This window comes from Pocillopora damicornis, chromosome 1 (assembly GCF_964200805.1).
Source record: "Pocillopora damicornis chromosome 1, jaPocDami1.2, whole genome shotgun sequence".
Taxonomy (NCBI): domain Eukaryota; kingdom Metazoa; phylum Cnidaria; class Anthozoa; order Scleractinia; family Pocilloporidae; genus Pocillopora; species Pocillopora damicornis.
In genome coordinates this window covers 39076647-39088901 of record NC_142670.1, presented here as the reverse complement: position 1 = coordinate 39088901, position 12255 = coordinate 39076647, and the positions used below count along the sequence as shown (strand labels likewise).

The following is a 12255-nucleotide window of genomic DNA, read 5'->3' as shown; positions in this document are numbered from 1 at the left end:
GAAAATTATCAAAATAAGACAGAGGCAACAAATGGTCCAGTTCCTGCACAAGAATATAGATCTTGTTTGATTTGTGCATATGAAAAACAAAGAGCCTTAGAGCAGCAAAGAGTATTCTTCCAATGGATGTGAGAATACATGCACTCATATTGCTACTTTAGATATTATCAAAATATAAACTATCAGCAAGTACTACCGCAGGCATTTGCCAAGTCATTGAAAATAGAGGAAACAGTGACAAGAGTCTGCCTGTGCCCAATTTCAAGCAATGCTTGCTCTAAAAAAAAAAAATTGCCTTTGACCAATTGTAAGAAAATATAAATGAGCCAAGTAACCCAATGAGAGCATCAAGAATCTTTTCTTGTGAGAAGTGACAAATTACACTTCCCTCTGTTACTATATTCAGGTGATTGATGTATTGAAGATCTCCAACAATTAAAATTTGTGCTGGACATAATCTCTGATTGCTGAATCAACATCAGCTACTCTATGCAATAAAAACAAGTTTTACAACCACATTAAAATCAAGCCAAAGTGCAAAAAGTGCCTGTAGCCAGAAAAAAAAAAGAATATATATATATATATACACACTTAAGTTAAGTATACATAAGTTAAAGAATTAAAGAGGACGCATCAATTCTCTGTGACTGAGTTTTGTGCCTAAGTGCTTGTCAGACAGAAAAGTTCTGTCTGACAAGCGCTTAGGTGTGAAATTCAGAGTCACAGAGAATTGATGTGTCCTCTTTAATTCTTTAACTTATGTATACTTAGCTCTGCTACCACAGCATTGAGCACTTTATGCCAAGGTAGACTCTACCCCCACATTTACATATATATATATATATATATTGTTTTCCTAAAACTATGAGCTAAAACACCAGAAATAGAAGTGGAAGTTTAGCTCAATGTGTGTAATTTGTCTCCCATTCAAGACTTGAAAAACTAATGTATGACTCCCAAAATATCTGAAAAAAATTAGCTATTCTATGTCCAATATTTATCTAATGGTTTGACAACAGGAATATTTTAAAAAATTGCAAAATCAAAAAAACTAAACAAAAAGGCAAAATTAATACAACCCCAAAGTATTTGAACCTTTGTATCTGGACTTCATTGGCAAATGGGCTCAGAAATTTTAGCTGTTCATCTTAGTACCAAAGTAGCAGTTTTTTGGACTTGTACCTCCAAAATGGTCACAACTTCATTAAATGCATGTGATGACAACCACACAAGAACAAAGGTCATGAACTTAAAAGGTGAGAGTGATTATTTTGCAACTTTTTAGTTTAAGGCAAGAGATTCAGTACCACAAAATTGTCTCTCTTCACTGCAAGCAGAAGAGGTGAAGCAATAGATTTTTAGACCATACCAATCCATTCAGTTTCCAAGTCAACTTAGTCTAATATCCTGCTAACCATACAAGGATACTCTGCAATAATTTTTTTTTTGCAATCCACTGTTGCTTAGAGTACTTTAGGCTGCTGATGAGATATCCCTTCTGGGTATCCAACTCTACTGAGGCAGAGAACTGTACAAAAAACAAACAAATGAGCAAATTAATTTGTTGTTGAAGAACAGTAAATTTTTGCAACTACAAAGTTGCAAAATATTTGTAAGCAAACTGTGCATAAGAAGTAAAAACACAAATTATAATGGTGATCATCAATGATGTATTTTCACCAAACTGTATATGTACTTATCAAGAAAAGAAATCATACCTCTATGCCCTTCAGTTTTAGTTCAGTATTCATGAATAAATAAGGATTGCTTGTAGACTTAAAAAACGAAACAAAGAAAAGTTTCTTACCCTCGATGGTAGTTGGAATTTTGAAAGCCATTCAGGAGGAACCTGTCGGTAAATATTTGTTTTAAAAAAAAATTAAACTGTCTGATAACATCCTATCATTTTAATTTACCAGATTTAAAAATTGGGTTTACTTTGTTTTATGCATGGTGCAAGTAAATACATATCTAATATATTTCAATAAAAATAAAGCAAATCTCGCCATTTTTGTAGGTGCAATCCCCGAGATTTGTCATCTTTAACTGACCAACTGGCACCTTGTGTGTTTTCCTTTAGAATAAAATCGAAAGAAAGTAATCGATAATGTACTCTTCACCATCCTGCTAAGTTTAATATACAAGAACTTACTAAGACAGTCCTCAGTTCTGTCGCCTCGTCCGTAAAACAGAGATCCTTGGGCGATTTACCCTTTTCTTTCGGTGCCAATGTCACCTCTAAATTTTCATAATCGCTGATGTTATCTGAATCATCAATCGACGTTTGAACCGTCTTACTCGAAGGACTTGATTCTGCACGCTGAAAGAGTGAGAGCCAAAAAATCAGCTTAAGTGGATGCAAACAAAGACATAGACATAAAAATATCAGTTCATCTTCTCAAGAAAAAGATTAAGAATTCAGAGTGAGAGATCCTAAAATCAGAGAATCTTGAAATAAGTTAAATCCATCTTGTGCAAATGCAGTATTCGAACTGTAACCGTCTCTATCTCTCGGCGCCAAAATTTGATCACGTGACTTTAGTTGCGAAACCGCTGAGACTCAACAAGACTCGGGAGAAGAGGCGAACCATTCATGCGTCAAATTCTCTGGTGGGAAAATTAATTATCGTACCGACGAAGAACTCGTGTCATCTCTAGGTTCAGCGTTCATTGCAATCAATTTCTTGAGCTTTAGACGCTCTTTTATAATAGGGATGTAGTGCCTTGATACGTCTGCATCTTGGGCGATGGCAAGGAGATCTTAGCCATCGGAACCGTTTTTTTCTGCAAGATAAGATACGAACAAAGATCAATGGAGCGGTCAAGTTTGTGAATGAAAGTTGCAGTAAAATACGTTGTTAAGAAATTTCTTTTGCCTACCTTTCCTTTCTTAAGTCTCATTCCATGCGACTGTAGCCAAGAAACAGCCTCTTCAGTGACGAATTCGCTGCTATAATTCATTATTGTTTCCGACGCACGTGGTCTAGGTTCGACTAATGCCATCACAAGCAGCTCACGCTCACGTCTCGAGAAAAAGCCAACGATTAATTCGTTGTGTGACTCGGTGTTCAGTTACGAGAGGAACCGTTGAAAATTTGAACACTTTATAAGGAATAGTATAGGGAACGAAATATGGTCTAAAAAAGAAAATTATTTTTATATTTTCTTTTTTTTTCAAAAATTGCACCTCGTTGGGGCCAAATTGGTCAATCCTACTTGGCTCTTGGAAGGGCCAAATTGAGAAAAAGTTCCAAAGTAGAATTCATAGGGGCCAATTCAGATTTTGGAGGGGTCGAAATAGTACCTGTCCCGCCCGTTTTGGCTCAAATAGTCCAAAACGAACCCTGATGGGCCAAACTGGCCGTCAAGAAATTGGGGCTAATTTGGCTTTTGGGGTCAATTTGGCTCTTTTCATTTTACAGTGTATCATGATGCAATTTTCATAATAGAAATAAGTGCGTGCGAATGCGTGATGGCTGGCGATCGACCTGACCATAGATAAATGAAACTATAGGTAGGGTAGCAGGAAACTCCTCTGACGGTATTTAATTATTTATATTGAAAACGGTTTATACCTGGCACATTTAGAGGACTTGATCAAGGCTTTGCATGATGAAAAGGGTAATTAATCTTCATGAGGAATGTTAGTCTTTCAGGATGTATTGTACTCACTTTAATAAGTTACTTCTGTCAATTTTAAGTTGACCCAAAGTGATGATTTAGTTAGGGTAGAATTTTTTAAAGTGTGTGAAATAAATTTCATCTTTCTTCACTTGGCGCCCTCTTCGACTTGTCCTTTCTACACCGAATGCTTATCAAAAAAAATGTCTGTGACCCTTTTAAGTCGATTTGACCAAAATTTACAGAGAGTGTATTACGCCTGCTTTGAGGACACGTGATATTTCTATTCCAATTTCTTGTTAAATGCAAAAAATTGCCAAGAGTTTGAAATCGGCTTATGCATGGATCAGGAGTCTCTTATGTAGGATTGTTGTGAAGCTACACTTCCAATTATTCAATAACGTTGACATATTTTCTCAATGGGTGGCTATTTCACAAGAAGACATGAGTAAACGAAAGCGTTTAACGGGTGGCATGCAAAGAGCTGGCTGTCGAACTGTTGTTTTCTACCAGCAAAACAAAGGGTCAGTTTGATTAAATTTGCTAAACTGAAGTGAGCCACAGAAGAAAAATAATGACTATTATGATATGGCCCTTGGGGAATTGCTCTAACTCACAATCCCATTGAAAACCATAATAAAGCTGACATATGTGGGCCGAATGGGTTGACTTTAGGTAGAGATGAGTTGCGTTCTTCAATAAATCATGAATTTTATGTTGTGACCCAAAAAAATAATCATAAAGTTATATTAGACATATGGTTTGAGTTTGTTGTTGGTTCTTGTCGTTGCTCCGAGAGTTTTTCTCCGGGTCCTCCGGTTTTCCTCCCTCTACAAGAACAAACAGTCTTAATTCCAATGGAAACAGGGGAAAGAAGAGCCACCTCGTGGAATGTCTACTGCTAAAATGGCTTTTATTGATACCGCTGAGCTCCAACAGCCTAAAAGCATAATGGATAATACGTTGGTACATTCGCAGACGTTTGACCTCTGTGTTTATCAATATCCTTAGTTGTCGTAAACGCTCTGAAAACCTTAAGTTCCCGCTTGGCTGCTAGCCGAGGTCATGATCCGATGGTGGGGGTTGTTTAATTAATGTTTGGAAAAATAGAATTGAAGTAATTTATGTTTCTGTGAATTATGGCTTAGCTGCAGTGAATATCGTACATAGTATGCATTTGTTTGATTGAAAAACCAACACAAATCAAAACAGAGGTTTTTATAAACACAAACAGAATTTGAATTGAACATCGAGCAAAAAATTTTACGGTGTAACCATTTGCGTAGCATCCTTATAGGAATATTATCTTAACGCGTTTTATGTGATAGTTTTCTTTTTCTCAAGGGAAGGGTATGAGGGGACCTATTATTGAAGATTGATAGAAACTTAAAGCCTTAGAAAGAAGTAGAGGGGAGGGGTGGGGGGAGAGAACTTTGGTGTTCTTGACACATTTTCTCTTCTCGTAAGTTCGTTATCGGAGGGGGGCTGATTAGAGAGGGAAGTTATCTTTAATAATGAAAAAGCAAAACCAGCTGGAGGTATTGGAGCCGATTTGAAAAAATGGCTGAGATAAAAATCCACAATTCCCCCATTCGCTCTGACGAGGGGCTAACGAAGGGCTAAATTCTCTACGGTGGCCAAATTACGCTATTAACTCAGTTGATATTGCAAAATAACCCTGTATTGAGACTTTGACAAATGACTGCTTAATACGACGCCACCAAATGCAGGTTCGACTATTATTTCACTTACCATTTTCGCCGAGAAGAGGTGATTGTTGTCTTTTATCCGTTTCGCTTAGAATAGATTAACCTCCAAAAGTTATTTTGTGGCTCTAATATAATTTTCTCTTCATTTTGTGACATTTGTGATAACAATGTCGTAAGCTGCCATTCAATTGCGAAACTCCCACCAGGATAACAAACATCGATTAACGTTAATAAACACTGAAAACGTGACATCATTACTATTTTCATCACGGCATATCCTCAGTGATTGCAAAGGGACTTATATTGGAGAGGCAAACTGTTCTGCTCGTATTTTGTTAAGAGAGAATTCAAGCCAATGAGGAACTGTGTAAAACAGTTTTATTGTTGATACTTGGAGTGATATCTTTCCTTATGGTGGAACAACTGATCAACATTTTTTTTTATTCACGATTGCAGTTTATGTGGTTCTTTCGGAAGGTGAGTTTAAAAATAGATTGTATCAGCGAAATGCTTCACTAAGTTAAAGATTTGTTCTGTTCGTTTCGTTCTGTTTTCATAAAGAAAAATTTCAATGATCAATGCGTTATTCTTCGTTCCTCCTTTGCCGAGTGACCAAAAGATAAATCCTTTTTGCTATTATTGAGAAAATTATACAATTGTGTCGGGTATGGTGTTCGCGCTTACCCCTGCGTATGTTAAAAATACACACGAAAAAGCGATTTAGTAAACACCTCCCTGCCTCTTTGGAGAGCTACCATCTTCTTCCGTAAATAATGCGGGAATGATCTGTCGTTTTTCGAGTAGCTGAAGCAGAATTTACATTTCATCTGTTCTTATGAAGGATGGTTGGTTTGTCATGACGCTTTAAATTTGAAATCGTGTGAATTGTTGACATAATTATGTGATAAGAAATTAAGGCTTAAAAAAAGGAAGTTTTTTCCCCCAATTCGAATTTCCACTATTAAAAGTATGGATATAATTTGTCTTATTGATAATCGTGATTAGATTAGCGAGTCGGGCCTCCTTAATTTTTTTAGCTCATTAATCGATGAACGTCATTCTCATGATAATTTTGGTCCTTTCAAATGTCAATAAGTCGAATTCCAGTTTTCATCAGGAAAGCAGTTTCTCAAAATTAAAAAACCCTGATGGCTTTCGGAGATAATTTTCTTAAGTGTGGCGTCTGCCTTCAGCGCGTATCTCAGCCGATGTGTTTTCTCAGTCCGTTTTTTCCTCCAAACTAGGAAACAACATCCTGTTATAATTTATAACAAGACGAAACAACCTGCCGTTAAATAATTGATAGCGAGATCTTATCGAAGTCTTATTTTCAAAACATACTTTTTATTGCAGATAATTGCCGAATACTGCAGTTTTTGGAAGCTAAAGATGGCTCAGCGCTGGAAAAACACATCATAAGAACAATTGCCTTAAACTCTGAGCATTCGTGCAGAGTTCAGTGTTATCTGGAGAACGCTTGTTTATCGTACAACTTTGGAAAGAGAGTAACAGGAGATGAAGTCTGTGAATTAAACAATTCGACAGACATACAACATCCGGATGATTTAAAGCCGAGAGAGAATTTCATTTACCGTGGAGCTGAGGTATATAAAGTTTCCTATAATTTTACAATTTTTGTACCAAGAAAAGGATCTCTATAGGGATAACCGTTAGCCGTAAAGCGGCCAAAAAGTTTATGCGGGTATCAGCGGCCATCCCGAGGGGTCGACCCCCGGGCACCCAGGGGCATTTGTCACAGCTGCCGTGACAAATACATGCTAAAGCCCCTCGGGTAAGGCAAAAAATTGGGACAAATACCCCCACCCCTGGAGCAACCTGGGCAACATATAGTCGGTGTTGCCTGTTCCTCGATGCTAAAGTAAGAGTGATCATGGTTTACTGAAGCCACATCAGCACTAAAATCCACACAAGTCTCTATGGAGTCCTCAAATTCGAGCTTTCTTGGGCAAACCTTCTTGGCTTGCGGTTGTTCATCACACTGTCTCTTCCTATCGGCAAGACGCTTCGAATGCGAACTAACCCTGCATTTAAAAAGAACTGTTTCCAATCCATGATCTACAGGGAAAAAACACATTCAAATCCTGTTAAATAATCGAGCAACTAGTTATAAACTTATTGAAGCTAACGAGTTTACATTCTCGAAATTCGCAAAATTTGTAAGAAGATAAACGTTTTTGAAGTGTCAGTCCTTAATAGCTTTTATACAAATTCTATCCTCATTCCTTTGTTCTGTCTTCCGACAATGGATGGCTCATTATTTATATCTAATTTGAATGATAATGGTATGACTTACCTCGAGGGCTAGAAGAACATCGAGCGAGCGAGCTTGCTTGTCCTGTGGCGAAAACCGCTGAACGTTGAGACAGCAGATTACGTGCAAATCCCGTGGGTATGGCCCCGGGGTATTTTGCCAAAAACGCAAAAGCGCTCTAATGCCCCGCGTGCGGGGCATGCCTTTGCTACAAATCCCCTGCTAAGCCCGTGGGTTGCCCTTGGGTTGCCCGGGGGTCGACCCCTCGGGATGGCCGCTGATATCCGCATTAGAAGCAAGGCAGACTTTGAAATGGACATGATAATGTCAACTTCATTCGTCATTGTAAATTGAATGTATGCTGTCGTCCAATCAGAGTTTTTATAATAAGTTTACTGTATAATAATGGAAGTTATTAACCGTTAGCGGTAAAATGGCCAAAATTTTTATCGTTAGCCATAAATGCCACCACCCCATTGGGACCCTCTCATAGAACAATCACAGAAGCCCCCCTCTATGAAGGTTTGTCACTTTATTCAAAGAACAGTTTCAGGGCTAGAATTGATGTCACTTCAGCACAAGTTTCCCTTCAATGAGAGAAACAGATACAAATTCCTAGCAGTCGGACCATATATAATTTTATATAGGGACTAAATGATGTCTCATTAGAGAGGTTCAATATTGTAGTTCCTCGTTAATGCGGACGCTGCAATCAGCACATGTCGGATGATTCACGCCCTGGCCCAATTATTATATCATGTTCTTGGGCAAGACACATTACTGTTACAATGCCTCTCTCCACTCAGGAACATGAATGATTAAAAACTATCAGATCAGCATATTCCGATGAAGAGCTGAAGTTCTTCATGTCGCTTCATTCAAGGGAAACTGAGAAAAGCTATGGCAATAATGAGTTACAGCTCGCAAACCTTAACTTTTTATCATTCCAGAAAGAATTACGTTCATAGATTCTTTTCGTACTCTCCTTTAATCCTCCTGTCTACTTCAGTCTGATTTGAATTTTTTTATTCCATTTATCATTTCCCAGAACTCATGTGGAACCACGCCTTGTATGAATGATGGGACATGTCAATCTGGGTTTTTACCACACGGGTACCGATGCCTTTGTGCTGCAGGCTTTACTGGGTTAAAATGCGAAACAGGTAAGATATTTGAAAGAAACTGGATAACGCCATCTGAAATCCAAGTTATCCTCTTCAGCTCATAACTATTTTGGCTCATTTTTGGATCAGCCTCTCGTTTCGACATTTTTACATCTTACTAAAGTAATAATTTGTGACTTGTGCGCCTCGAAATGAATACTTTTGGTCACTTCAAAAAGACAAACAAACAACTTGCTGCCTTACATTTGACTGTTATTACTGTTTCGCTATGGATTTAAGTTTGATACATATTGTACAAGTTATAGTTCGTGAAGTGTTTTTATTAACTTCTCTATAATACCTATCTTCGAGCAAGTAGGTCAAGGACAGACAGAAAGAGCAGGAATAGTTCATAATTCTATTGTCAGCTGCGACAATACAAAAACCAACAACTACAAAAAAAAATGAAACATATAAATAATAAAAAAAACATTTCTTGTAGCAAAAGTGAATTAATTCTTTCTAAAATCCATCTCCAGATTAATTTTGATTACCCCTGTTTCTGAAGTCATTGGGGGTATCTTGCAATAACTAATCCCGTGTAACCAGTTTTTCTTTTCTTAAAGGTCCTTGGACCTTCTAAGGTCCCTTGTCTCGTGAGTAATTCAATATTTCATACAGCATTTATTCCCCAACAAAATATTGGAGCGTAAGGTAGCGAATCATACTTAGCTAAGCCAATCACAATTGGAGTTGCAGATGTAAACGATTGCAGCGCTAATCCTTGTCACAATGGAGGATCATGCCGAGATCTTGTCAATGGATTCAAGTGTGACTGCCCTGGGGGGTACCTTGGAACTCTGTGTGATATAGGTTGGTGATTCTAAGGTTCCTTCTTTAAGAGCGAAGGGCCGAATATTTTGAAATAGTTCTTCATGTTCGTACGTAAAAGGTCTAAGGTTAGGATTAGCAGCAGGGCCGATCCTCTGTACTTATTTGACCCCTTAACTTGGATGAGCGGCCGAAAATAAAGCTTTCGGAAACGTTAAGTGTCCTTTCGACCGTTTTGGCGCTTGCTCTATGTTATACGTGGGATCGGGAGTAAATAGTATCAGTATTGTCTAAATGTATATTCAGTTAAAAAAAATTGAAGAACTCCTTATTAGAACTCCTTATTCGATGGTTTAACTTAGAGTACGCGCGGATATTTTGCGAGTTGTGTAGTATTCTATGTAAAATAGAATACTGTTCTGCAGTGCAATACTGTCTATTACCGTGGCATATTTTGCGTGTCCTTATGAACTTATTTGATAAATTGATGCATTAATTATAAGTGCACTAACAAATATATTGTTGACTTTATTGTTGTTGTCCTCTGGCACAATTATTCCCCAGTGCTGTTTACGAGGCGAGTTGTTTAAATTTTTACACTCCTGATATCATCAGGTGCATGAATATTTCAAAGGATCTGTAATGTTCAAGTATCTCAAAACGTCATCAGCACAACTGAGGTTTTGAGTGACTCTGAATCTGAAGGAAATATGAGCCCATCTTTTTTCAAATTCCTCCCCCCCCATAAAAAAAGGAAAATGTTGTGGTTGCCGATGTCCTTACTTCCACCATCTTCTATGAGATATCAGGACGTTTCGCCTTTGATAAAGCCACATGCTTGAATATTCCAATATATTTTCATTTTTAGCTACCTCAGAATGCAATCAGTACAAGGTTCTGAATGACTCCGATCGACACAACGATTTTGATCGCGGTGACCGAAAATGTGATAAAAATTTGACAGAAGACTGGTACAGATTCTTGGCGGGGGCTGGAACAAGCATAGCTACACAATGCATTCCAGGTGCTCAAAGTTGTGGAACGGACTTACCGGGTTGGATGGACGGAGCACACCCAACAGTTGATGAAGGAGTTGTTTCCAGAAAAGTTTGGTTTAGTGGATTTGGTAAATGTTGTTACCACAACATTATGATCGACCTTCGGAATTGCAGCTCTTTCTTTGTATACAGACTGAAACCGATCCAAGTTTGTGCCAGCCGGTACTGTGGAAAAAGCTAGAGGCTGAAACACAAATCTTGTTTTTAAGGATATTGTGTATCACTATACCTTGATCTTTAGTCGTTTGTTTAACCTACCGTTAAAGAGAACTAAAGGCGAACTAATGAAACACAACTTTAATAAAACACAACTTTAAAACAGTTCGTCCGTTTTTAAGAATTTTCATTTAGAACATAATGGAGGCCTGATCAAGACTTTGCAGAATTATACCAGTAAAATTTATGAGAAATGATGTTCTCTCAGCAGGTTATTATATTTACTTTGGTTTCTTCAGTTAGCAACCACTTCAATCAGTATATGATGAAAGACGATGTAATTTTGATGCTCACACTAAGTGATTGTTCTTGAAGGTAAAAGTTTTGTAATACGTTTAATTAAGTGCATCTATCTTAACTTTGCAGTGTCTTTGACTTTCCTTGTCGCTAGAGATCCTAGAGTTGTTCTCAATGAATGCCCTTCTTAAAAAAGTTGGACTTATTTACATATATCCAAATTTGACGAAAACTTGCAGAGAAAGTATCACAGCTGCTTTGAGGCCTCGAGCTATTTATCACATAAAGTCCTGTTATAGTCAATGAAAAAGGTCATAGCGAGCGTGAGATCGGCTTACAAATGGATCGGGGTCTCTTAAAACGGATGGGGAAGATATAGTGGTTATAGGTATTTTATAGAACTGTTTTATTCCGGTTGAGTAAAGCCGTTCCATCTTACACAACATATCGTGTTTCCCCGTTGCAGTCTTTGGCTTTCAACAACAGTGAATATGAGTTCAAAACATTTCAAAAACTGAAATTTTTCAGAGTTCTACTTGCGCAGTGACTTAGATGACATTTAATTTGTGGATATAAAATCCTCACTTATAGTCGGCTATCTTATCTCAAGGCCCTAACTCATTCCTGAAAACAAAACAAAAAACCTGGATAGAACGGTTTACGCTCGATAATTTGAATCAGAGCTATATTTTCTCTCTTCTCTTCTAATTTTAAATCTTAGCCCAGAATGTTGAATTGAATGAACCTCACGCAAACTGCGCTCTCGTGCGTGATAAGTAGAAATAAGTGTGTGCGAGCGCGTGATGGCTCGCGATAGATGGCTTGCGGTTTCGACCTGACTAAAGATAAATAAAACTATAGGTAGGGCAACAGGAAACTACTCTGACGGCATTTAATTATTCATGTTGAAAACTTTTTATATGTGACATATTTAGAGGGCTTGATCAAGGCTTTGCGTGATAAAAAGATTAATCTTCATGAGAACTGTTATTCTTTCAGCATGTATTGCACTTGCTTTAATTAGTTACTTCTGTCAACTGTAGGTGATAGTTCTTTAGGGTAGATTTCTATAAAGTGTGTGAAATAAATTTAATTTATCTTCTCTTGGCGCCCTCTTTGACTTGTCCTTTCTACACCGAATGCTAATCGAAAACAAAAATGCCTGAGAATAATTCGAACATGTCTGAAACCCTTTAAAGTCGATTTGA

The 12255-nt window shown here is 37.6% G+C and overlaps 2 protein-coding genes across 2 annotated transcripts; one reads left to right on the top strand and one right to left on the bottom strand.

Annotated features, from left to right (window-relative positions):
* Nucleotides 1-1309: 1309 nt before the first annotated feature.
* Nucleotides 1310-2768, bottom strand: LOC149053774 (uncharacterized). The gene is made up of 4 exons (XM_089211575.1): nt 2633-2768; nt 2153-2320; nt 1808-1849; nt 1310-1528 (listed from the first exon to the last, which is right to left on the bottom strand). The coding sequence occupies exons 1-4, from the start codon at nt 2669-2671 to the stop codon at nt 1400-1402; spliced, it is 378 nt and encodes a 125-aa protein (XP_089067701.1). The 5' UTR covers nt 2672-2768; the 3' UTR covers nt 1310-1399.
* Nucleotides 2769-5589: 2821 nt separating this feature from the next.
* LOC149053773 (oncoprotein-induced transcript 3 protein-like) lies at nt 5590-12149 on the top strand. Its single transcript, XM_089211456.1, has 5 exons — nt 5590-5807; nt 6684-6934; nt 8651-8765; nt 9465-9578; nt 10405-12149. Exons 3-5 carry the CDS (start codon nt 8675-8677, stop codon nt 10773-10775), a joined length of 576 nt encoding a protein of 191 aa, XP_089067582.1. The 5' UTR covers nt 5590-5807; nt 6684-6934; nt 8651-8674; the 3' UTR covers nt 10776-12149.
* The last annotated feature ends 106 nt before the right edge of the window (nt 12150-12255 follow it).

Coding starts and splice junctions, on each gene's coding strand:
- LOC149053773 (XM_089211456.1), top strand. CDS start 8,675: ATGAATGATGGGACATGTCAATCTGGGTTTTTACCACACGGGTACCGA. Junction 8,766..9,464: donor TGGGTTAAAATGCGAAACAG/GTAAGATATTTG, acceptor TTGGAGTTGCAG/ATGTAAACGATTGCAGCGCT. Junction 9,579..10,404: donor TGGAACTCTGTGTGATATAG/GTTGGTGATTCT, acceptor TTTCATTTTTAG/CTACCTCAGAATGCAATCAG.
- LOC149053774 (XM_089211575.1), bottom strand. CDS start 2,671: ATGAACGCTGAACCTAGAGATGACACGAGTTCTTCGTCG. Junction 2,321..2,632: donor ATGACACGAGTTCTTCGTCG/GTACGATAATTA, acceptor TCACTCTTTCAG/CGTGCAGAATCAAGTCCTTC. Junction 1,529..1,807: donor AATTCCAACTACCATCGAGG/GTAAGAAACTTT, acceptor TTTTTTGTACAG/TTCTCTGCCTCAGTAGAGTT.